Below are 25,404 nucleotides of genomic sequence, written 5' to 3' on the forward strand. Positions count from 1 at the left end.
GGGGGGAAGCGGAGCAGCTCAGGTGGCTTTGCTGCCTCCTCCACCACCAAGCCTCGGCAGCTGGCTCTCCGCCTTGCATTGGGAGTAGGAGCGTCCAGGTAAAGGGGGTGCACGAAGGTTCTTGGTGCAATGCCCCTGGCTCATTGCAAGGCGCAGATTGTACCATCTGCTCTGGCTCCCCTCCTCATGCACTGCGGCGAATGCTGTGCCCGTGCACGGCAATAGCAGCTAGATAATAACAATATTATTACATCCTGGGAACCACTATATTATTTGACACATCTTTTAAAAAAAGACCATCCCACCATGTCGGTTGCCTTTGCTTCTGCTCGCCCAAGAGGCAAAGGAGAGGTCACCCAGCAAACTATCCAGAAGGTAACAGAAAAAGAACCGGGGGAGGGGGTGGAATTAAGAGCATGCTTTAATATAGACAAGCGTGTGTGTGTGTGTGTGTGTCAATGTGTGTGCAAGTCTCCATCGTCGGGAGTGGGGAGGGGGAAGGGTAATTTTATAAGATGCTCCTGCTAAGTAGTGAATTTGCAAGGGCTTGGAAGGATGGACCGCTGTAGAAGAGGAGGAGGCGGAACAAAGCAAAGGTGTTCAGATGATGGCAAAGGGAGAGGGGGAGAGATGGAAAGGATCAAAGGAGCCGAGGGAGAATGTTGCAAAATGAAACGGATATATTTTCCTTGAAGGATCTTCATGCTTGGAAATACTTTCATTGCTACGTACATTGCAGAAAATAGCCCAAAGTGCAAACAGACTGTTGTGTGTTATATATGACAGCATAGCAGCGTTTTTAACACAGAAAGAGAAATCTACCTATCTGTGGCTGTACGTTTTTATCTTTGTATTTTCCTGTTCGTTTTGGAAGGTTCGTCATGGTTTTAAAGGGGACCTTAAGGAAGTGTGACAGGGGATTATGGCTGATTTTCGTCTTAAGGCTTCCTCTTTTTTATTACTATTATTATTTTAAAAGAAAATGTGTGTTGATGTCAAGTGTTTGGCATGGAACGATTCTGTAAGATCCTCTGAAAAGCAACAACGTTGCAGATTCAAAAGCAAAATCTTAAATGCTTGATGGAGGGAGATTCGGGCATTTTAATTAATTCATTTCTAAATGGGAGCAGAATTGTAACCTTTGTAAGGAAAACAAGGCAGGTGTTCCCCTGTGTACAAGTTTGCAATGCCGCTTTCTGAAGAGGAGAAAGCCCTGAGAGGGAGAGAGGCAAGGGAATGTACCATCCAAGTTCTCCCCCTGCCTCCCTTTCCCAGGGAAAGGGCTGTAAATAATAGGAGAGGTGTGGAGATGTCAATAATGAGTAATAGATCTGTTAACGCTTAAACAATATGCTATTTCCAGTGTCTGCTTGTCAGCCTCCCTTTATCCTTGGAAGTGGGCATGCTCCTAGCTTTACTGTAGCAATTGTTCAGGAGTCGTAAGCCCAGGGTCTTGGAAGAAGCAAAGGAGGATTAATGACAGCCTGTTTGTCAGTGATGATGGCAAATGCAAGAAGGAGGTGTTAGAGCACAAATCTGCAGTACATAGACAAAGCTGTCATGCAGAAATGCAAGATAGCTTGTTTAAAAACTCACCCTAGCAGGTGTAGATCTGGAAGCGTACATTAGGCAGGTTAGGAACCTCCTGCCCTCTCAATATGGGTAGGACAAAAATAGCCAAAGTTAAATGCTTAAGGCTGCAGTTCCAAGTCTAGGAAGCAAGGCAAGTGACTTGACTTCTGAGTAAACATTTGGCTGCAAGTCACATTGACTTCCATGGGAGAGATGATTGTTTATATAGTACTATAGTGTTTCACTGCGGGAGGCAGTGAAAGATAGGCGTGCCTGGCGTGCTCTGGTCCATGGGGTCACGAAGAGTCGGACACGACTGAACAACAACAATAGTGTTTTATATAGGAACATAGGAAGCGGCCTTATACCGAGTCAGATCATTGATCTATCTAGCCCAGTATTGTCTACACTGACTGGCAGCTGCTCTCCAGGATTTTAAACTGGGGTCTCTCCCAGTCCTGCCTGGGGCTGCTGAGGACTGAACCTGTGACCTTCTGCAGGCAAAGCAGATGTTCTTCCACTGAGTTATGGCCCTTCCCCATATCAATCCCTGCCCCAAGGAGCTTACAGTCAACAATCAGATCTCAGTACACGTGTCACTATCGTAATGAAATAAATGGGTATGCCACATCCTTCACTCTCAGCTTAATAATAATAATAATACCCCACCCATCTGTCTGGGTTTCCTCAGCTATTCTGGGTGGCTTCTAACAAAATATAAAAACATACCCTGTGTTGGCTTTTCTTACAGGTTGCTTGTTGGTACTGTATTATATCAGAGCTTAGTTGACAAAGCTGTTTAGTAGGCTGCTGTGAGACTGTGAAATAGATCTCAAACAACTCAAATAAAATATTCTGAATACTACAGTACTGAAAATGTTTTTAATTTGGGTTTTTAACAAGATGTGTGGGAAAAGGTGTAGGCATTTTGTGATGTGTGCTTCATATAAAAGTGAGCCCTTGCTGTTTGCACTGCAACTCTTTTGCAATCATTTTGTCAAAACATTTCGTGGAAATTGTTTGCTCATTTGGATTCCTTGCTACTGTACATTTAAGTCCAAGACTGGGAGCTAATTAATCCTGGTTGGCATTATTTATGCTTAATTTGGCATTCACGGGATTATCACTAGTTTAAGGCCAAGCAGAGCATGAAGGTGGTTGCTATTAGCATCTTGTATTCAGGGATACGTACATTATCACTGTGTTTGAAGGTTCTACTGATAGGTTTATTGACTGCCATCAGATGTTGCCAACCTTTTGGGACTCTGTGGGCAGAGTGGGAACTTTCTCTCAAAGTGTGATAGGCACATCCCCCTCAGGTTGTTCTCTCCCACGCCCATTTCTGAGTCAGACAGAAAGCCTGAGGGGAGTGAATGCAAGAACTACTGCTTTTCCGTGGGGACTGGGTAAAAAAATGGATCCAGCAGAACTAAAACAAATCTTCCTGAATTTGCATGCTTTTGCTACAGGGATCCCCAAGAACTTTCAAATTAAATCTGTCAATGGTAGACTACTCAGTAAAAAAAAAAAAATCACAGATCCGATGCTTGTCAGCACTACAAAAACATTGATGCAAGGCATATCTTCATGATTGTTACATAGCATGACAACGAAACCACCAGAACATCTGTGTATGCATAGGTGACCTATGATTTGATACTGGTTTTGAGGTGATCCCATAGGAATCTATATAATCTTCCCTGTGTTACAGCGCACCATTTCAGCCTGATTATTATTATTATTAGTAGTAGTAGTAGTAGTAATAAAGCAAAACCACAGCTTGTCGGGGAGAGACCAAAGCTCAGTGGTAGTAGTAGACATGCATTGAATCTCTATGTTTAAAAGAATCTGGACTTTAGGAAGGCTGGTTGCAGAAAGCTCAAGGAACTACTGAGTGAGATCCCATGGCCAGAAATACTCAAAGAGAAGAGAGTCCTAGATGGATAGGAGTTTCTTGAAGGTGAAATATTGAAGGCACAGGTGCAGGCAATTCTAAAGAAACCAGTGTGGCTGCATAAGGAGCTTACAGATGAGATGGGATTTAAGAAGGGCACATATAAGAAATGGAAGAAAGGGGAAATCACAAAGGAGTATACATGAGTAGCCAACAGTTGCAGGGTGAATGTCAGGTTCGCCAAAGCTCAGAATGAGCTCAGGCTTGCAAGAGAGGTTAATGATGATGATGATGATAATTAATAAAGTTTCTTCAGCTATGTTTGAAGCAAGAGGAAGAACAAGCAAGTAGCAGGCCCTCAGGGTCCCTTCCAACTCTATGATTCTAGGTGATTCAAAAGAGCCCTGTCTGAGACCCTGGAGAACCACAGCAAGTGAAAGCAGACAATATTGGGCTAAAGGGCAAATTGTCTGACTTGAGATAAGGCAGGTGCTTCAGTTCCTGTGTTATCCCTAGGCCCCTGTCTACATAGGGAGTTGCCTTATACTGAGTCAAACCACTGGTCCCTCTGAGCATTTTCTACACTGATTGGCAGCAGCTCTCTAGGGTTTCAGGCATTCGGGGACATTCCCAGCGCTACTTGGAAATGCTGAGGATTGAACCAGAGATTTCCTGCATGCAAGGCAGATGCTACACTAAGCTAAAGCATTTCCAGAGTTTTGGCCACACCCCCTTGTTTAATACTATAGATCAGGCACATCCAACAGGTAGATCGTGATCTACCAGTAGATCACTGGATATCTCGTGGTAGATCACTGGCTCCCCCCAAAGAAGCTCAACAACTTTGGCTCCCCTTAAAAAAGCTCAACATTTTTGCCTTGTATCCCCAAAAAGCGGGGCTTTCGTCCTCCGTCAAACAAGCTCAACTTCTTTGACCTGAACCCCTAAAAATGGGACTTCCTCCTTTCTAAAAGAAGCTCAACAACTTTGACCTGAACCCCCAAAAAGGGGGTAGATCACTGCCAGTTTTTAACTCTGTGAGTAGATCGCAGTCTCTTGGGAGTTGGCCACCCCTGCTATAGATCATCTCCATGCTATTCTTATTCTTAATGCTGCTGTAATAATTGAAAGTAATAACAACAACGATGTGATACTTAGATGAAGGGCTGTATAGAAATTTAATTCTATTATTAATATATTTATATTTATTAAATTTCTATGCTGCCCTTCATCTGATGATTGCAGCGTGGTTTACAATATAAAAACACAAAAATACATATCGTAATAACAAACAAAACCAATATCCCAGCATTATATGTAATAAATGAAAGCATAATATGTACCGGTAATAAATATTATTTATTACATATCAAGGTGACAATTATTTGCATTATTATTATTTATTGAATTTATATACTGCCCTATACCCGGAGGTTGCATGAGGTTTAGTCCAGATTTCAGTGTGACAGTCTAGCTGTCGCTGGATCATGTCTATAGCCAATTTATTGGTGAACAGCTGTCTAACAAAAAGTTCTCAAAGTTGTTTGCATGGTAAAGGGTGGCTTACAAACATATTGCTTTGGGGTAGTCTTTCACATGTAGGCCTTCCTTGCACAAAGAAATGGACTCTCTCTCCCATCTTGTTTCTTTCTATACAAATTCTGACTTTCTTGGAGACAAACCCCTCCCTGGAAGCACCTGCTTTCCTCCCCCAATACCTAATTCAGGAACAGACCAGATAATGATAACAATCTAGTTTCCTCTTTTAAAATTTATTTTTAATTTATTAAATGTGTGTATCACCCTTCATCTGGAGATCTCAGGGTGGTTCACAAGATAAAAACTCAAAATAGACAATAGGAACAAACACATTTAAAAGGGTATAGGATGTTAGTCAACCAAAGGCCTGGTTGAAGATGAACGTTTTCACATGGTGCCTAAAGGTGTATAATGAAGGTGCCAGGAACATTTGGAAGATCCACAGGTTCCCTACTTCTGGCATGTGTATGAGGTGCATCTTGAATACTCTGCTATTACAGATGTTGTGCTATTATAAACCCCTCAGGTGCCCAGGCATAATTTCAGGGGTGAAAAAAGGCAGAAGTGAGTTGAGAGAGAGAGCTAGTTATCATGGAACACACCAACCCCCAAACACACCCAGTACCTTTTAAAACAACCTAGTTATTGGTGCTATATTGCCTATATTGACTAGCAGTGGCCTACCAGGCTTTCAGACGGCTGATATTCCAAGCCCTGCTGGGAGATGCTGGTGGTTGAACCTGCTAACCTTCTGCATGCAAATCAGACGCCCTGCCTCTGAGCTACTGAGGAAGCTGAGCTCAGGTCAGCTCAAAGGTTCCTCACATCTGCCATAGAGCCATGGGAAAGAGCCTCAAAGAGTGGACACCTGCAGTCTCTTTTGGGAGCCACAGTTGGGCCTATGTTGTATATGGAAAAATCTGATCAACTTCCCAAAGCCCCCTACAGCCATTATGTTTTATTTGCCTTTTTTAAAGCTTGTGCTAAGAAGGGAAGGGAATAAATTAATTATACCTTATATATGCATTTGAATATCATTTTAAAGTATGGCCCAATGAGTGCTGTTTATTTAGCCAAAGGAAAGAAGATGAATGGGGAAGTGTCTAGAGGGCTCGAAAATACTTTTAAAGGAAAGAAAAAGGAGAAACATTGTTGCCTCCTCTGAGGATAGGGCAAGAATGGCACTAAACGTTAAGGAAATCTTTGTGATTACAAGAGCCAGGGCAGAAGAATCCCAAGTTCTTGATCCCTTGGACACCAGAAAATGTGATGCTGATGTTGAAGCATTTTTATTGGAGAATTTTCAAAAGTTTTTTTTATTTATTTTGGTATTGGTTTTTGGTCAGTGTTGAGCAGAGCCAGACCATACAAAATTAATACAGTACTGGCTGCTAAGAACTTGAAATATTTTTTTTCCATATTCTGCTAAGAGTAGTTCAGCAATTGAATGAGATTGCTTGGAAGGCTGTATAATTCCTTCCTTCCCCCCTTCATTTTCTCTTGAGCGCTTCAAGGAAGGGATAGGCAGGATGGTTTTTAAAGACACATAAAGGTGGGACAGGGAAAACTACTTTGAAGTGGCCTTCAACATTTCCAGATCCAAGATAAACTTTAATTCTCATCCTGCCTTTAATTCAGGGATGGGGAACTTGTGGCCTTCCAGATTACAACTCCCTCATCCCTGATTGTTGGTCCTGCCGGCTGGGGCTGATGTGAGGTAGACCCCAGCAACATCCAGAAGGCTTCAGGTTCATTACCCCTGCTGTAATCACTTCTCTTTTCCCTTCCCTGCAATCCTTAGCCTACACAGGATTATACAGTCAGTTTTTGATTGTCTGTCTCCCCCTCCTCTCCAAAATATGCTCAGGGCACTGTTTGTGCACCTTCCCTTCTGTAAAGTTGTGACCCTGTAACACATAGACCACTAGCTGAGGATTAGTGGATTGGAATACAATGCCTCTAGTTCCTTCCAATGCCTTGGTACTTTTTTTTAAAAAAAAATGTTATTATGTGGATTGTGTCTACAGCTACTCTAGATCCTTGATAAATATTAAACAACTTATCCTTGTGATAGGGAGGCTTGTATATTGCAGAGACTGTTGGCACAGGGAGGGGTGTGGTGCATCTCTCTGGTCCCTGCAGTGAGAAACATAGGACAGGCATCAAAGGCTAGCATCACTGGGCAGCTGCCAGAGCCCACACCCAAAAAGGTGGCTCACTACCAACTCTCAGAGCCCCCTGGCCTCGCTGATGCTGTATGTTCTCCTGGAACCTCTAATCAAGTGGGCAAGAAAGAAAGCATCAGCTTAGAATCACAGAATTGTATAGCTGTAAGGGACTCAGAGGGACATCTAGTTCAATCCCCTGTGATACAAAAATCTCAACGAAATCATCCACAACAGATGGCCATCCAACTGCTGCTTAAAACCCTCCAAGGAAGGAGAGTTCTACTACCTCCTGCATTCCACTGTCGAACAGCTCTTACTTCAGCTCACTTTGCCCTCTCTTGGGAAGTTGCAGATTGTGCCCAATGGGACAGATCAAGCGAATGGGGAGACAGCAGCTGTGAGGATGGGGTGGCACTACTCAGGATATCTTCACCAAGCCCCACCCATAAAACCTGCAGCTAGCATTGCAGAGACACACTGTCCTCCCCGGCCCCAGCCCCACAGAATTTGTGTGTGAGGGCTAAGCCCCTAAATACCAGGAATGGAGAGCAGGATTTGACCACAACACACAACCACATTTCCAAGTACAGCACTTTACTGTTTCCTTTGGAAGTACACGGCAGCTATGCACTTGCAGGAGATAAATTCAAATGGATGCATTTTCCAGGGGAGCCATTGCGGTAGGAATGAACAAGTTGCCTGCCCTGGTGTCCCATGGCTGAGCAAGGCAGTGTTTTGTCTTTCTTGTGCCCCAGTTTGCAGGTGGTTTACCTTGCTTGCCCCAGAGAACTTTTGGGGAACCACCAGACACAGGCAACTGCCATACACCGAGTCAGACCATTGGTCCATCCAGCTCAGCATTGACCACACTGACTGGCAGTGACTCTCCAGGGTTTCAGGCAAGGCTCACTTGCAGCCCTACCTGGAGATGCCAGGGATTGAGCCAGCAACCTTCTGCATACAACTTTTAAAAGACATCTGAAGGCAGCCCTGTATAGGGAAGTTTTTAATGTTTGATGTCACATTAGTGTTTTCATATTATGTTGGAAGTGGCTGGGGCAACCCAGTCTGATGTGCGGGGAACAGATAAACAACAATGCAAAGCAAATGCTCTGCTACTGAGCCTGGGGCCCTTCCCTAAGAACCAAGTTTGCCTGTCCCTTTATCTACATCCCCCACCCCCAATTTTATATTCCATTTCTTAGACTGAACATTTTGAAATGCTATGTAGGACATTTATATATATATTTCTGTAGCTTTTGGGGTAGAAACCAAAACAAACTGGAAATAAATACACTAAATGTTTGTGCTTCTTCCAGTTCCTTTGCACTGATTAATATACAAATGTGAAATGCTAAGAAAACCTAGGCAAAGGGATGCAGTCGGTGGCTGTGTCATTTTTTAACTAAAAAAAAAAAAAAAGCAGCAATGAAATTATTTCAGGACTTCAACCTTCTTCCACATGAATTAAATTGGCAACCAGAGGGGGGGGCAGGATCCTTTGCTCCATTCCTTTATGCTTTTCCCCAGCCGTGTTCCCTAGAAACAGAAAGGCTTCTAGAATTTAGCCAAAGGCATAGTTCAGTCAATCATCGCTTTTGATTTTCTCCTAAATGCCATTTTGCTGGTGCGTGGCTGCACAAAATCCCCCTTCTGAATGGAAACGTCTCCAAGGAGGGAGAATGGGTTAAGGATCTTCCTGCTCTCCTTTCGTCTGCTGCTTCAATCTAGTCACTGATGCAGATTTCAGGCCGAGTTCTGCATCCCTGCTTCTTAGACCACCATCACCAGCTTGGATGCTTCTACCATGGAATAGGATTTAATGCATGGCTTGCATCCACCAGGAACCGTGTGTTCGGTGTTGTGGGCCCAATTCCGTGGAACTTCCTTCTAGCAGAAATCAGCCCCCGGCCCCTGCTGAACTTCAGACTTCTCAATTATCATTTCAGCAAGTGTTTTGAGTTTCTGATTCCATGGTTAATTTTAATAAGAGTTTATATTTTGTAAACTCATTGTACACAGTTTAGAAACCATACTGCTAAGCGGTATATAAATTGTTGAAATAAAGAAAATAGATGCAACAAAAGAAATAGTCTTAGTAAACCAAAAGGGTTCCTCTCCAGAATAAAAGGGTTGATCATGCACAGGGCCTCTTCGTTGATCTATGTGTTTTTCAAGGCTCAGATTAATTCTACTGGATTCAGCTTTTACCCAGACCCCATGGAAAACCAAAGTGTGCACAGAGTGTGCAAGGGGATGGAGAGGCTGATCCAGGAGTGGTGCGCCCCACTCTAGCTAAAAAATCCAAATCTGTTCACAGACCTAAAAAGGGTTATGAGCCCTCGAGTAGGCAGTACCAGCCAGTGGTCTAATTCTGTATAAGACAACTTCAGGTATTAATTTCCATAATGGTGGGGTGCTGCATTCATATTAATCATAAATAACATTCTCCCTGCTTCTTTCACCTTGCTTTATCTACTTTTAATGATGATTAATGCACATGCATAAAGAGCATGCAAGGAAAAAGAAGACTACAGAAAGTTTTAGCTAAACAAAGGAGGGAATGTACAAGGTCCCTGACTAAGTTTCAGACAGTCATATCTTGATCTTTTATATTCTGTTTTTTAATTCAGATGTTGGATGAAAACCATCATCTAATACAGTGTATTATGGACTATCAAAGCAAGGGCAAAACAGCAGAATGTACTCAGTGAGTATGATTTTTTTGTTGATGTGTTGAAACATGTGTTTATTGTTTTATTTATTTAAAAGCCTTTCTAAACTGCTTTATGTTTAAAAACATCTAAGCAGTATATAGAAACACCACATAAAACTAGATCAGTGTCATAAAAACAGAAAAGCAACATAAAACAGGAATCTAGTTATAATAGGGTCTAAACTTATGGGCCAAGGAAAGCCTGGGCAAAAAGATATATCTTTACAATATGTATAAAGGAACTGATGGATTGTGCTTCATGTATAGCAGAGGGAAGGGCATCCCATAGTGCAAGGGCTGGCTTTGGGTCTGACCTGTGCTATTATGTAGGGTGCAATGTCACCGATAGAATTTCCCCAGATGATCTAAGTGACGTTGCAGGTTTGAGCAGGGGCCAGATGGTATTTCAGGTAACTAGGTCTCAAGTACAGTAGTTCACAAATTTATGCTAATAACAAGATCTTGAACATGGCCTGGGGCAGGATGACATTGCATGCGTAAACAGGTGAATGTTAACTCTTGACTCTTGTTGCTACACAACACCTTGGCTCATACCAAGAACAAACTTAGTTGGTCTCTATGGTGCTACTGGACAATTTTTTTTATTTTTTAAAAATATTTTTATTGCAAAGGTGAGTTAGATCAGATGCACATAGCCACTCCAGAGAAGAAAATGTTTTTTTTTCTGACCAGCTTTACTTCCTTAAGATAGCGTCATGTTCCTTTGCTTACAGATATCAACAAATTTTGCACAGAAACTTGGTCTACTTGGCAACAATAGCAGACTCGAACCAGAATATGCAGTCCTTGCTTCCTGCTGTAAGTACTGATCGATGAGATTGAATGAAGTCCAGTACTTGCTGCTAAAGAGATGCTTTTTGTGGGGAAATAAACAATGCTGCCAACATGAGCACAAACCCAATGTGGGCATGCCTGGAGCTGATTTTGCACTGCACATATTTTAGGGTCAATCACCAGAAGCGGCTTAGTCATGCTGGCCACATGACCCGGAAGCTGTACACCAGCTCCCTCAGCCAATAAAGCGAGATGAGTGCTGCAACCCCCAAGTCATCCGCGACTGGACCTAATGGTCAGGGGTCCCTTTACCATGGTTATACAAAGTGCACTTATTTATTGCTAGCCTGCACATATCTTGGGACTGGTCTGCACATGAAGTGGTAGAGTTTTGGGGTGGAAGAGCTGGAATGGACTGTGCTATGCTGTGCCATGTAGGTGGGGAATTGCATTTAAGAATTTCCTCTGAACTGTTAAAATAATTTCTCAAAGTTATTCAAGATTTCTCAAAGTTATTCAAGATTCTGGAGAACTCAAGCACAAAGAACCCCAGCATAACAATGCCAAATAAGAGCCAGAGCCCAAACATTTTAAATAAACACCGGGTGGCTAGCCCTCCAAGGCTAGTAAAACAATCGCTACCTTCTAGTGGAAATCTAAAGAAAACTCCAGACCCAAAGCAAGAAACTCCACAGAAGGGAGTACAAAAGAGCCAGAACTTAACTTTAATTAAACATAAACTAGTCCTCCTCCCTCTCTTCAAGCATGGAGGCCTTTCCACGCCTGCACAACAGAGAATTTATATACTTAAGAAAATTGACTTAGTCATCAGAGGCCTTATTCCAGCAGAAAATATTGTCAGCGTGAAATTTCTTCCATTTGATAAGGCCCAAAACAGAGTTGTGGTGACCTTTAAGGACTGGTCGGTAACTAAACAAATCTTGGACAAGAGGGACAGGCTCCAGAGGGCTGGCCTGTTGGTGACCCGCCTATTCGAAGAGTCCGGCGATCCACCATCTCTCTTAGGAACACGCAAGCCTACTAGTCTGCGCACAGAATTGGAAATGGCTTCTGAAAACTACAAACAAGCCCAACCGGAGGTAGTCAAAATTTCCAAACAGAAGGCTAAGCTCCAAAATTTTTTACTTCCTTCCAATGAACCCAAAAAAGATACCTTAAATGAAAAGGAGCTGCTTTTTTTAGCCTCCCTTGAGCAGATTCAACAGTCCCAGGATGCGTTAATTGCTAGGTTACAAACCATTAAAAAATCCTTACTCCTCCAAGGCTTTTCTGCTCCTTTGGAATTTAATTATGCTACTAACACAACAAAGCCCTTATCCAACGAAGACTGGACACAGTGCCGGTTCCTGTCCCCCGAAGAAGTGGGTTCTCCCACACACCCCTTAATACCTCAAACAACAACACACCAGGTAGAACTTGCCATGCCGATGAGTAGGAACGGTTCAATCTTTGTGAACGCCTCGGGATCCTTAGATGACATTCAGGTGGAGGATTGAAAGACAGATACAGCGAGGGGACACCATGCCAGGGAAACAAAACTCACCAAGCTAGTCCCTACCACAAATGACCTTAACAGCCCACTCCACCTCTACAAAAACATTCATTCCATCATTCTAAAGAACAAACGGAGGAGTCTACCTTTATTCCCCTCACCACCATATTTCCACATCTTATCGTGGAATGTGGCAGGCTGGCTGTCTAAGCAGGGCGATGCTGATCTTCTGGATTTCCTCTCAAAATTCCAGATTATTTGTTTACAGGAGACCTGGTGCCTAGACTCTCATCTCCCTTACTTACAGGGCTATATGGCTTTTGCTACCCCTGCGAAAAAACTAAATAACCGTGGCCGACCTAGTGGAGGTTTGGTCACTTTTATTCCTATAGAGCAAGGGTACAGGGTGCGACAACTGCAGTGGACGAAGAGCATTTAAGAATTTCCTCTGAACTGTTAAAATAACAACAAAAAGTACTCCTTGCAAGTAAGGGGGCAGAACAAAAACCTTTATCCCTGAAAGCTAAGTAATATAGGTTGTTTAATTAGCAAAGAGGTTTGGGGGGTTTTTTTGCATGTAGAAATGATACAAATGCTACCACCCCTCCAAGGCAGTCTGAAGCAGTATTTTCCAGAATTCACCTAGCCCAGTCTGCTGTAGGGAAGGGCTTCCAGTATGTGACTTCTAGACAGGCCTGGACTCCAGTACTTTGTTACAAAATTGGACGCTACCTTACCTGGAGAGGGTGGCTTTTCGTCTATTCAAGAGTTGTGGGGAAGTGATGTTGCAGAGATACAGCAAGCCTTATTCTGATACTGCAATTGTATACTCCAGAGGTAGGGAACCTCAGGTCCTCCAGCTGACTGGGAGGGGGGCTAAATGTATATTGAAATGAGCCTGCTGTAGAAAGGTCAAATTTACATTTGTTTCTCCACCCATTTTTGCCTCCAGTCCTGACCATCACTAGCATGTGGCCCCTAGAAGGCTGCTCAGAAGAAAATGCGGACCTTAGGTTGAAAAAATTCCCCATCCCTAGACTAGTTATTTCTTCTTTCTTGCCTGCTCTACACAGTGGTACCTCGGTTTAAGAACAGTCCTGTTTACGAATGATTTGGTTTATGAACTCCACAAAACCGGAAGTAGTGTCCCAGTTTGCAAACTTTACCTTGGTCTAAGAACGGAATCCAAATGGTGGAAGGGCACCGGTGGTGGGAGGCCTCATTAGGGAAAGCGTGCCTTGGTTTAAGAACAGTTTCAGCTTAAGAACGGACTTCCGGAATGGATTAAGTTTGTAAACCGAGGTACCACTGTACTGGATGGGAGAGAAGGGAGGGTAGGAAGCTTGACCCCTGTGGCAACAGAGTAGGAAAACTCCTCCAGCAAAATATCTCCCTGCCCTGGAGAAGGCTCTTTAAAAAGGTGGAAGTTGGCAATACTGAACTAGATGATGAATAAGACTCCATTCCTAGTTGGGTGGGGTGTATGTGCTGATATGTACATGTTTCATTTCAGGATGCAGACATGCAATTGGGAGAGTTGCCTTATTTTGTTATCTAGCAAAGTTCTTGGCCTCTGCTGCTGCTTCTTCCCCCTAATATTTTTACTTTATTTTTAGACTGCCATTTATCCCAAAAGATCCCATGGTGGCATGTACAAAAGCCTAAGTAATACTGCTATTTAAAATAATGATTATTTTTGAACAAAGAATTCCAAAAGTTTAGATACAGCGCACTGGAGTACAACTGTATTTTGTGGGTCTCCTTATGACCTAAAAGACCAAAGAAAAAGAGGTGTCTTTAACCGACACTGAATAACATAGGATATGTACATGCATGTTATGAAACTGGGCCAGGTCAAGTTTGGGTTTAGACATATAAAAATGTTGACAATGTCCCTTCAGTGACCCAGCACAAATTCTCTATTGACTTTCAAAGGAAGCTTTACCTGCACAGGAAAACCAGACGCAGAATTTATTTAGCTAATATATATCGTTTGCATTTGTGAAGTTAAAACTGGAATATTTCAAAATGTTCAAGATGCTAAGCTACATTTTATGTTGTTTTGGAAGTGCTCATCTAGGAGTTAAATGTGACAGGCTTGGGCTTTGTGTGTGCGTACATGCACTTGTTTTGCTGTTTTCTAATTAACTGTCTGGTAATTAAAATGGATTACAAAATAGCAGAGCTGCCATTATCTGACATATTTTCATGTATCTCCATACTCCAGTGTTAACCTCCAAACCTGATGTTAATCTTTCATAAATACCAGTGATTTTTATTCAAAAATCGTACAGTTTCCCACACAAACCAAAAAATTTTTCATCACAGTCTGCTTAGATGAAGGTGATCGTATATGTCATTATCACTGCTGTTGATTTATTCATTACTGAAAAGTCTTATTCCTGCGTTGATTCATTATTAATCATGTCTAATAATAATAAATAATGGCAGGAATTCTGCCAGATCCCCACCCCTCATAGCTTATTCCTATAACAAATCCCTCTTGCTGAATCTTTTTTTCCCCTTCTCCTTCTTGCCATCTGCAGCCACCGACGCAAAACATGAACCTCGGTCCAGGAGGAATGAATCAGAGCGCATCCAACCAGTCTCTTCATGCACAGAGCAACCTCAGTGATGCAATCGGGACAGGCCTTCCGCCTCCCTCCCTCATGCAGAGTCAGATCAGCAATGGTGAGCTTTCCATGGTTGCCTGGCAACTGCATCGCGTGCTTCTAAAGGGGCCTTTTATGGCTGTTTAACTAGCCTCTCGGGCATGTGGAAAACCTCGGCACGGGCTTAAATATGCACACAAATCAGTTACAATTCTTCATACAGTTGCCACTAGCATTCTGTAACAATGGATTTCCTATAGGAGGAATTGATCCATGAACACTGAGGTGGGTGCTGTTCAAGTTCTTGAGCATATGTTGGCTTTAGTGGCTTTTGTGGGTAGCATAAAAAGCACTGGTTGCCAGCATCAAATTCTTGCTCTGTCACCTGTGATCTAATTTAAAGAATTTTGAAGGGTGAAGGGAGCCCAAGAGGGAGCATGTAAATGTGGCACCGAAGAAAAGGTCTTTCACTTTTCTTCACTCAAAAGGCCAAATTGTTTTAAGGTCTCATGCAGCCTGTTCCAGTGCATATTTACTTAGAAGTAAGTCCCACTGTACTGATGTATCCTAGAATTGTAGGCCCCCTGTCCAGAGATGGAGAACTTGGGGATCCTCTAGGTGTTGTTAGACTCAATGTTGGCTACCCCTGACTTTACACAGCCCACATGGTTCCCTGCAAACTTTCTCTTCCCTCCCAAGTATTCTTCCTTCTGTCCTATATATCTGTGGCAATTTTAGGTTCCTCACTGGATGTCATTCCCATACTCCAAACCATTCTCAAATCTGACATATCGGGGGGGGGGGATTCCAATTCTTCAAAGTCCATATTTTGAATCTAAAAAGAACTGGGAGAGGTAAGATATAAAGTTGCATAAATTGAGCATAGTTTTTTGAGCTTCCTGGCTGCACAGTTTCTGCGACAGAGATGTGGAAAGCTTAGATACTGGCAACTCGCGAGTGAAGGAAGGCAAAATCTGAACAGGATTCAAAATCAATATTCACTGCCGCCCTTTGTTTCCTTCTTTGCTTTCTGCTAGGTCCCAATCACGTGTCTATGCAACAGTCAGGCCAGAATACCATGCCCACGACTTCCCTGAGCATGACTGTCAGTAGCCACGGAACCGGAACCGGCTATAGCCATACAGTGCCTGCGTCTCAGAATGTACCAATGCAAGGCCAGGGATCAATAGGCAACTATGTCTCGCGAACAAATATCAACATGCAGTCCAATCCTGGTATGGTTGGCTTGGTTTGGCCTGGCCTTTTTTGTTGTTGGATAGATATGCCATTTTAAAGTGTCATGGGGCTCTTGGCTTCTGTGACCACTTATAACAGGGTCAGACCTGGGGAGGTGGGCAGTGGCAGGAATCAGGTTCAGAGCCAGGCTATTGAAGAGCTCCAAATAACTCTGAAGCTTCCTTCAGAGAAGGGAGTGGGACAGACTTTCTTGGGAGGTTGTGGGCTCTCCTTCATTGAAGGTTTTAAAGCAGAGGTTGAATTGCCATTTGCCATGGATGCTTCAGTTGAGATTCCTGCATTGCAGGGGGTTGGACTAGATGACCCTTGGGATCTCCCAGCCAACCCTATGATTCCTTACATTTTAGCATCAAAGATGTACTTTAAAAAGAGAGAGAGAGAGGATAGGTCCCTGCCCCAGGTGGTTTATATTCTAAAAACAGGTGAAGGGGCGGGAAACTGAGATGGAGGTAAACATATGCAGTTATTTCACATATTATACTTAAGTACAGTTGCAATATATATTTCTTAAATTGAAGTTTATTCTACTCAGGGCTACAGTGGTGGTGGTGGAGCACTGTGTAGAGAATTTGAGAATGTTAAATGTGTGTGTGTTGCAGTGTCCATGATGCACCAGCAAGCGGCAACGTCACATTACAACTCTGCGCAAGCAGGGAGCCAACACTACCAAGGGCAGTCTTCCATTGCCATGATGAGTCAGAGTAACCAAGGCAACAGCATGATGGGCCAACGGCCAATGGGCCCTTACCGACCTTCACAGCAAGGTAAATAAGGACCAAGGACTCAGAACTGTATAGCTCTGCAGTGTTGCGTGTGTTCCAAGGGCATGACCGTATGAGATGGAAGATCCATGGTTGGATGTGAGCTGGGTCTTTTTAAACAGCAAATTCAGCTGCTGAGAGGCCTACCTCAGGTGTGGAAAGTAGTACTGGGGAAGCAGGGTTAATGCTTCTTCCCAAATCACTGCAGTTTTCGTAGTTGTGGGGCAAAGAGCAGTTGGGGAGGGTGTGATCCCAAAAATGGCACAGGATGAGTGAACCAAAACAATCTTCCAGTGCTATGGTCCTAATGGAACTCAGTTTCTCACACTGAAGTTCACAGCAGAGGCAAGACTTGAAGCCCACAGTGCTAGGCCAGAACCTCCTCTGTATAGAACAGGACTTATAAGTCAGGCAGATAGGGTATCACTCCCTTTAAAGAGGTTATTTCAGTTATCCACCTTTGATCTCATTGTAGACTGACAACGGTACTCTCACTCTGCTTTGTAGGTTCCTCTCAGCAGTACATGGGCCAGGAGGAATACTACAGTGAACAATACAGTCATGGACAAGGTTCATCAGAGCCCATGAACCAGCAATATTATCCCGATGGTAATTTTGCTGAGTATTGGGGAACATGGTTCCATAATGCCGTTGACCTGCAGAAGGCTTCTGGCACCCAGGAATGGAATTGAAAGACGGAGGCCAATCCACACAAATGCTCCCAAGCCTTTACCTGAAAATAAGACCTTACGATATTTATTGGAGCTTTATTTTCAAGCAAGTAGGCCTGAGATCACTGTGCCAGGGGTGGGTGGGTGGGTGGTGGTAGGCAAACTAGTTTGTAGGTGGCATAGTTGAACCAAGGGAAAAGAGGTAAGTTTGGACAAGGTTATATCAGCAAAAGAACCCAGACCACAAAAGGCAGAAATAAAATATGCAGGGTGGATCAGGATTCAGTGCCAATAAGGACCACCATTCACATGGTAAAATGGCAACCAAAATGATCAAGGGGATGGAGAAACTCCCCTATGAGGCAAGTAACAACGCTTGGGACTTTTTAATTTAGAGAAAAGAGGCAACATGATAGAAGTGTATAAAATTATGCATTGCAGAGAGAAAGTGACTAGAGCACCACCCCCTTAACACTAGAACTTGTGGACATCCAGTGAAGCTGAATGTTGGGAGGATTCAAGAGACAAAAACAAATACATCTTCCCACAGCACACAGTTAAACTATGAAGTTTGCTTCCATAAGAGGCAGTAATAGCCACCAACTTGGATGGCTTTTAAAAAAGGATTAGGTGAATTAAAGAAGGATAAGGCTATAAATGGCTACTAGCTCTACCTCTACTGTCAGAAGCAGTAATGTTTCTGAATACCAGTGGCTGTTGCACTCTGGTGCTGCTTGCAGGCTTCTGATGTGCATCTGGTTGGCCACTGTGAGAACAGGATGCTGAACTAGATGGGCCAGGTGAACCAGCAGTGTCAGCAAGTAGGCGGGTTAAGGCGCACCAGGATTTGGCAGTGGGCTCTCTGAACGGAACTAGTCAACAAGAGGGGTCAAACAGCTGCAAAATGTATCCAAAGAAAAACCTAGGAAGGCAGTTGGAAAGAAAACCCTATGTCCTTTGTCTTTGAAGTGTTTCAAGGGAAACTGTTTCTCATGGGATATAAAACTTACAGCTCCAAAATTTAGAAAAATAGAAACAGAGTTTGAACCTTTGCACGTCTTTTTTTAAAGATTTAAGTGCTACTTTCTTTCTCCCCATGTTTTTGTTTAATCCAGGTGTGAGCTGCACTTCAGTCATATTTACACTGCGGGTGTTAACTACCCATCCTCCTAATCGGACTTGTAGTTCTGCAAGGCGAGTAGTTCTGTCAACTACACTTGTAGTTCTGCAAGGAGAGTAGTTCTGTGCACTACATCACACATTTGGCAGGAGCCATAACTCAGCTGATAGTAATACAAGTTTGAAATTGTCATGCATCTGAAAAATGCACTATCAATTTTTAAAATATCAATTTCTTATGTACCTTTCTTTTTGTCATAGGTCACGGTGATTATGCGTACCAGCAGTCATCTTATTCTGAACAAAGCTATGACAGATCATTTGAAGATTCTACACAGCACTACTATGAAGGAGGTAAGTAGACGTTATGGAAGCAGTTCTTGTAGAACACATCAGATGTTGGGTGTACACCCACACCCACACCCACAAACAGTGTTTTACTGCTGCTAGCAATACAAAGGTATAGCTGTTCCGTCTTCCTCTAAGAAGATGCCAGCCGACATCTAGGTAATAGGTATAGGGAACCTGTGGCCCTCCACATTCCTGAACTATATCTCCCATTCTTCTTGATCACTGGCCAGAGCTGATGGGAGTTGTAGTCAAATAACATTTGGTGTGCTATAGGTTCCCAATCCCTGGGCTGAAGGTAAGTGCCTCTCAGGAAACTGCCAGCAGCAACTGACTAATGTTGGGGACAACAGAGGCTCAGCTGCAAGGTTCTTTGGTCCATTAAGCAGGGCAATGAATTGGCCCTCTTCTCTTATAGCACACCCCATGTCCCAAAGAGGGGCTTCAGACTTAAGGGGAGAGTGTTGCAGTGCTTATGTCAGTGTAAGCAACAAAATGCCTACTACCCCCAGCTTGCTCTGAATAAAGGAACCTCCATTATACCATTGCTTCATCTAGCTTATTAGTAACCATACTGACTAGCAGTGTCTCACCAGAGTTTCAGACAGAGGTCTTTCTCAGTCCTTCCTGGAGATATCAGTCATTGAACCTGGGACCTTTAGCATGCAAAACATGTTGTGTCTTAAGATGGGAAGGATGGGACTGAACAGTCAATCGGCTGTTGAGTCCTGCCACATACCTCCAGTCTTTAAGCATTAAGTGCCAAAACAACACCTATGTATACTCGTCTGCTTCTGGAGGGAAGGAAACCTTGCACAGTGTTGTCTACAACCCCTTCTTTCATGGCAAACTAGAACTTTTTTTAAGTACAAGTCTTGAATTTCTATTTTTTAAAGTTTCCACACAGGCTACTTATATGCATGCTCAATGGTGCAGGTGACTAAAAAACTCCCTCTGATCCTAGAAAACTGTATTGTGTGAGCCCTTCACACACTTCTCTGTGCCAAATGCAACCCTGTGAAGGAACTGGTGCATGAGCTGGAGTAATTGCATTGGCAGGCACCATTTCTTATTGAGAACTGGTGTGAATACAGTGTCACATTACTCACCCTTTCACACAGTTACAGGTAGGTAGCCGTGTTGGTCTGCCATAATCAAAACAAAATAAAAAATAAAAAATTGCTTCCAGTAGAACCTTAGAGACCAACTAAGTTTGTTCTTGGTATGAGCATGCACACGAAATCTCATACCAAGAACAAAGTTAGTTGGTCTCTAAGGTGCTACTGGAAGGAATTTTTTTATTTTTTATTTTGTTTTGCCTTTCACACAGATTAGTGCTTGGAAGTGATGCCTGCCTTTTACGGATGTGCTGCTCTCAAACTGGCTGCATCCATGGAAGATATAGAGCATGCCATTGAACCCTATGTGGATCTAGGGTGTTGGTTAGCTTGCAAATCAACCCTATTGATATTCTGTCTTTAGGGAATTCCCAGTACAGCCAGCAGCAGGCGGGATACCAACAGGGAACTGTACAACAGCAAACGTATTCACAGCAGCAATACCCAAATCAACAGAGCTATCCAGGACAGCAGCAGGCATATGGTAAGAAAATGTGTATTGCCTTGCTTTGCTCTACTTTGTAGCTTGATGCTGCACAACTGTGTGCCCATTCTCCCTTTCTTTCTTTGTCCCTCTCTCTCTCTTTAAAATTTATTTATCCTTTTTGAATTTTACAACAAAACATGCAAATTCTTTAACAAAACCAAAAATACATATCAAATCAACCTCCCCTCCCCCTCTATCTGTGGATCCTTCCATTTTGTCTTTACTGCTGCATATCCAAATTAATTTCTTAATTATTAATTTTTCTCTTAAGAATTTCCTTTATTTAGCTTTACTGCTCATTTTATGTTAACCCTGCTAGCGTTTTAATTTGTTTACAATACTTTTTTCAAATATTCAACAAACTTTCCCCAGTCTTTATTAAAAGTTCTTTCTTCCTGGTTTCTTCTTCTACTTCTACTTCTACTTCTTCATCATCATCATCATCATCATCATCATCATTTATTTATACCCAGCCCATCTAGCTGGGTTTTCCCAGCCACTCTGGGCAGCTTCCAACAAAATATTGAAATACAATAGTCCTTCAGATATTAGTCCTCCCTTATTCCAAGAGTTCAGGGCAGCATTTGTAGTCCCAACCCCTTCCATCCTCACAACAATCCTGCGAGGCAGGTTGGGCTGAGAGAGAGAGGTTGGGGGGAGAGGCTGGCTTTGTAGCTGAATGGGATTTGAACACTTGTCTCTCCAGTATAAATCCAGTTCTCTAACCACCATACCACACATGTTTTCTTTATAGTAGCTTATTGATTCAAAAAGAACCACAGAAGTGTCCCATGCTCACTTACCTAAGGGTAAGATTTGTTAGATATAGTGGGACTTACTTCTGAGTCAACATGCAAAGGAGTGGACAGTAATGCAAATAAGACCTGTATCTGCAACTGTCTTCTGAGCCTAATTGTAAGCTCAGGGACATCATTCTTGCTGTCAAGTTTTTATTAGTCATTACCATAACAAAAGCACCAAAACTAAAAGCGAAAATAAGTACTGCCTTAGAACCTTTGAAATCAAACAAAATTTACATACAGTTCTCCTCATGTCAGTCTATTATCACTATAAAAGCAGATTTCATACATAAAAGAATCAGCCTGGGGGTGAAGATCAGCTTCACAGGCCCTCCTTGAAGTCTGGCTATATAAGATTGCTTGGTTGTAGAGACAGAGTTGCTGCTACTACTACTACTACTACTACACTACTACTACTACTACTACCATTATTATGGCCTCAGCTTTGTTAACTTTTAAATGGCCAGTGAAAACTTTCCTATGCCAGTCAACTTTCAGTTAAAGAGCTATGCTGGTTGTTGTTATATGTTGTGCTTGTTTTTATTTTTAATTGCTGCTGCCTTGTTTCTGAAATTATAGTTAGATTACCTTTATGAAATTATTGGTTAAATTATTGTAGCTGCTCTGTCAATTTACAAAGTGGAATATAAAAATATATGTAAACAAATATGTAAACAAATAAGCAAACAAACTCAGAAGGAGAAATTTAAGTATGTATACTATGCATGTATCAAAATTATGTTTATATTCTTCTGCTGCCAGGCTTTTAATTTTTTTTAAATAATTTTCCAAATACAAAATAATAAAAATACAAAAAAATACAGTATAGAAGAAAAGAAAAAAGAAATAAAAATACAGAAATGTCAAGCTGCCAGGCTTTTAAGGACATGATGCATCCTACTTTTAACAAGACTTTTGCTGTTATATTCCCAGGTCCAGCCCAAGGAGCCTCATCACAGTACTCCAGTTACCAACAGGGTCAGGGGCAACAGTATGGAAGCTACAGAGCTTCACAGACAGGACCATCTGCACAGCAACAGAGGCCTTATGGCTATGAGCAGGTAAATCTTCCCATTTAGATTACTGTAATGCACTCTATATATGGTTACCCTTGAAAGCAGGCTGCAAGCTGCAGCTAGTCAAAATGTGGTGATGGGTCAGGTTGTTAAACGGGTCATCCTGCTAGAATCACATTACTTTAATCACATGGGACTTGCACTGCCTTCCAACATGCTAGTGGTCCCAATTCAAGGTGTTATTGTTACATAGTAACACAGGAAGGTGCCTTATGTAGTAAGACCATTGGCCCATTGGCACTGCCGACACTGAATGCCTATGGCTCTCCAGGGTTTCAGACATCTGGAGATGCTGGGGATTGAACCTGGACCTTACAAAGCAGATGCTGTTCCACTGATCTTAGCATGAATAAGTAAGCATGCTAGTACACATGGAGAAAATTGTGACTGCTTTGCTCCTCCCTAGCTGCTGGTGCTGCCACACAACTGGGTTTGTCTGAACCTGGGCTCATGGTTTGTTTCCCCTAAACAAATCATGAGCCATAAGCCAAGAAAAAAAATGTAATTTGTTTGTGGACGTAACTTTAAGCTTAGCTCCAGATAGCATGACAGCAGCAAAAGCTGAAGAGGAGCAAAGTGCCCAATTTTTCCTGAGTATTTGCACTCACTCATACTGAGCCACAGTTTGGTTTAGTGTTGCATGTGAACCAGGCCTATGTGTACGTAGAAATGACTGTGTTAATTTCTCTCTCTCTCTCTCTCTCTCTCTTATTTTTAACAGAGCCAGTATGGAAACTATCAGCAATAAAAGGACAAGCACCTGTGTCAGATTTGTTTCAATATTTATGTCCGTCTTTTGAACTTGGATGTACGGGCAGTTTTTGATTAATCGTAATATGTTGGTTAACCCCCTTAGCACAAAGGAGCATTTGTCTGTGAAATAGTATTCATTTCATGCTGGATATGAAGCAGTGCACTACTGGTAACAAGGCAATGCTTTAATGGTTTGGTATGTTTTGGTGCTGTGTATAATACTGTATGTTGATACAATGCAGAGGTTCTTCCTTCTCCTGCCCCCACCCTCACTTGATGTCTAGCTTTAGAGGTTACTTGAACATCAGTATCCACATCACCCCCAGCTATTTTTCTTCGTCGTCATCTACAAGGCTACAATATTCTGTAATACATCAAACACATATAATTAAGATTTTCGTGCTCTGCTCATGTAACTGCTCTTAGCATTGTTTTCAAGGTGAAACAGCCTGGATGTGCTGCAGATTATTTTGTATCTACTAGCCTCTGAAATCAATAGATCCTAATATGATGGTATTGGGATAGGCTCATTTTATTGCATTTTGTTTTGTTTTGTTTTTATTCTGAACTGCAAATACTGAAAAGTATGGGCATGGGTTTGATTTGCTAGATACTTTCAAAGTGAAACAACAAATTAGTACAGCAGTAAGTAGGGCCTATTTAAGCCACCTTTCCACCAGCTATTTATGATTTGAGTTTATTGCTGACTTGGGAACTGGCCCTGTTATATCCCATAGCAGGACAACACCAAAGAAGCATTAAACTGCTGAAATGTGGGCAGTAGTTCCACTGAATTCAAACCACCAGAAAAGACTTTTCTATTTCAGCTATCCTGGATATATGACCATGGGTTCAGTTAGTATGTGGCCGAGGAATCTGGACTCTGGTAAAGGAAAAGATTGATTCCTTCTGTACCTATTCTATAATGTTCTTGGGGAATTCATGTACTAGGACACATTTTTATGCATCCTGGCCCAGGTGATGACATCAACAAAAGGGACATTTGTGTTGTCCTGTAGCAAAAATATGTCTACAAGTTGCTTCATGAGACTTGCATCTCTTGTATACATCTATCTGTTGCATTGCTTGGAAAATAGGTGCCTTATCAAGAAGGCAAAGCCATTACAGGCTACCGGACTAATAATGAAGGGCAACAGAAGAGCTGTGCTTCCATTGCTATGGGGCTGCCTGATTCTGGGAAGAGATTTGCCTTTCTCTACTGAGTGTTCTACAAGGAACCTTCTTCAGGCAGCAAGTATGTAAAGAAAATGAATTTCCCTCGCATAACTAATTTACTGCAGGATATAGTGTGTACTCAGTGCCAAAACAGTTACCACTGTGGGGAAGACCCAGTATAGTTGCCTTTGGCATAAAACGGGATTCTTGCAAAAACAAAGTTCTAAGATGCATTCAGTAACAATTCAGTGGGGTTTTATTTCCAATTGAGTGTGTTTAGGACAGCTACCATAAAGACTTACACCTGTTTTAAATATCTGCAGTATGATCATTTATAACAAAATGTACTGGGGAACAAATTTAGCCAGTAGGATGATGAAATCCAGCCAAAGCGAAGCACTTTAAAATTCCATTGATTTCACTGGGAGAGCAGTGAGTGTGTGCTTGAAATCAGTGGGACCAAACTCAGCTTAACTCTAATTGGATCTGAATCCTCTATCTGCCAAAGCAAAAAATCACTAGCACCATTTTAATCTTGTTATCCAAACTTTGGGTAAAACAAACACCAAGATTCAGTCTGTCAAAAGTCAATATAGCTTCATACCCACACAAGTTGTTGAGAAGCATAAACAACTGTCTAGACTTTACTACAAAGTAACTGTAGCATACACATTAGAGATAGTGCAAGTTTCCCATGCAGCTGATTAGCTGCCAATTCATTTTCTGATCCTTCCACTTACCGTATTTTCCGGCGTATAAGACGACTGGGCGTATAAGACGACCCCCAACTTTTCCAGTTAAAATATAGAGTTTGAGATATACTCGACCGCAGATTCTCCACCCGGCGTATAAGACAACCCCCGACTCAGCTTTCCACCAAGAAATATAGCCATAAACAAAATCAGGTTACAGACTTAAGGGCTGCATTCCACTAAGTCATACTCTGAGTAGACCCATAGAAATCAACAGACAAGTTAACTGAAGACGTTCTTCTGTCAGGCCTATATATAATAAGATCGTTATATATAA

General features: G+C 42.3%; 1 protein-coding gene and 1 long non-coding RNA gene across 5 annotated transcripts in view; one reads left to right on the forward strand and one right to left on the reverse strand.

Moving 5' to 3' along the window:
- Positions 1 to 23,715, forward strand: SS18L1 (SS18L1 subunit of BAF chromatin remodeling complex). 4 transcript variants are annotated; one of them, XM_033153682.1, is made up of 11 exons: positions 1 to 375; positions 9,807 to 9,883; positions 10,624 to 10,708; positions 14,744 to 14,888; positions 15,847 to 16,044; positions 16,666 to 16,830; positions 17,335 to 17,436; positions 18,879 to 18,971; positions 20,448 to 20,567; positions 22,304 to 22,431; positions 23,168 to 23,715. In XM_033153682.1, exons 1-11 carry the CDS (start codon positions 307 to 309, stop codon positions 23,192 to 23,194), a joined length of 1,209 nt encoding a protein of 402 aa, XP_033009573.1. In that variant the 5' UTR covers positions 1 to 306; the 3' UTR covers positions 23,195 to 23,715. The 4 variants fall into 4 exon arrangements, with proteins under 4 accessions (XP_033009573.1, XP_033009574.1, XP_033009575.1 ...); XM_033153683.1 differs by having other exon boundaries at positions 1 to 98; XM_033153684.1 differs by lacking the exon at positions 17,335 to 17,436.
- LOC117049068 overlaps positions 23,458 to 25,404 on the reverse strand; it is a 5,274-nt gene continuing 3,327 nt past the window's right edge. The window contains exon 3 of the long non-coding RNA XR_004426912.1: positions 23,458 to 23,563. This is a non-coding gene — a long non-coding RNA (uncharacterized LOC117049068). The remainder of the gene's footprint in view (positions 23,564 to 25,404) is intronic.

The sequence above is a fragment of the Lacerta agilis genome, chromosome 6, assembly GCF_009819535.1.
Source record: "Lacerta agilis isolate rLacAgi1 chromosome 6, rLacAgi1.pri, whole genome shotgun sequence".
NCBI classification, from domain to species: domain Eukaryota; kingdom Metazoa; phylum Chordata; class Lepidosauria; order Squamata; family Lacertidae; genus Lacerta; species Lacerta agilis.

What these genes read in the sequence shown, in the direction of transcription:
- SS18L1 (XM_033153682.1), top strand. Translation starts at nt 307, where the DNA reads ATGTCGGTTGCCTTTGCTTCTGCTCGCCCAAGAGGCAAAGGAGAGGTC. An exon ending in AAAACAGCAGAATGTACTCA is followed by an intron (nt 9,884 to 10,623) that starts GTGAGTATGATT and finishes CTTTGCTTACAG; the next exon opens with ATATCAACAAATTTTGCACA. An exon ending in AGGACAGCAGCAGGCATATG is followed by an intron (nt 20,568 to 22,303) that starts GTAAGAAAATGT and finishes TTATATTCCCAG; the next exon opens with GTCCAGCCCAAGGAGCCTCA.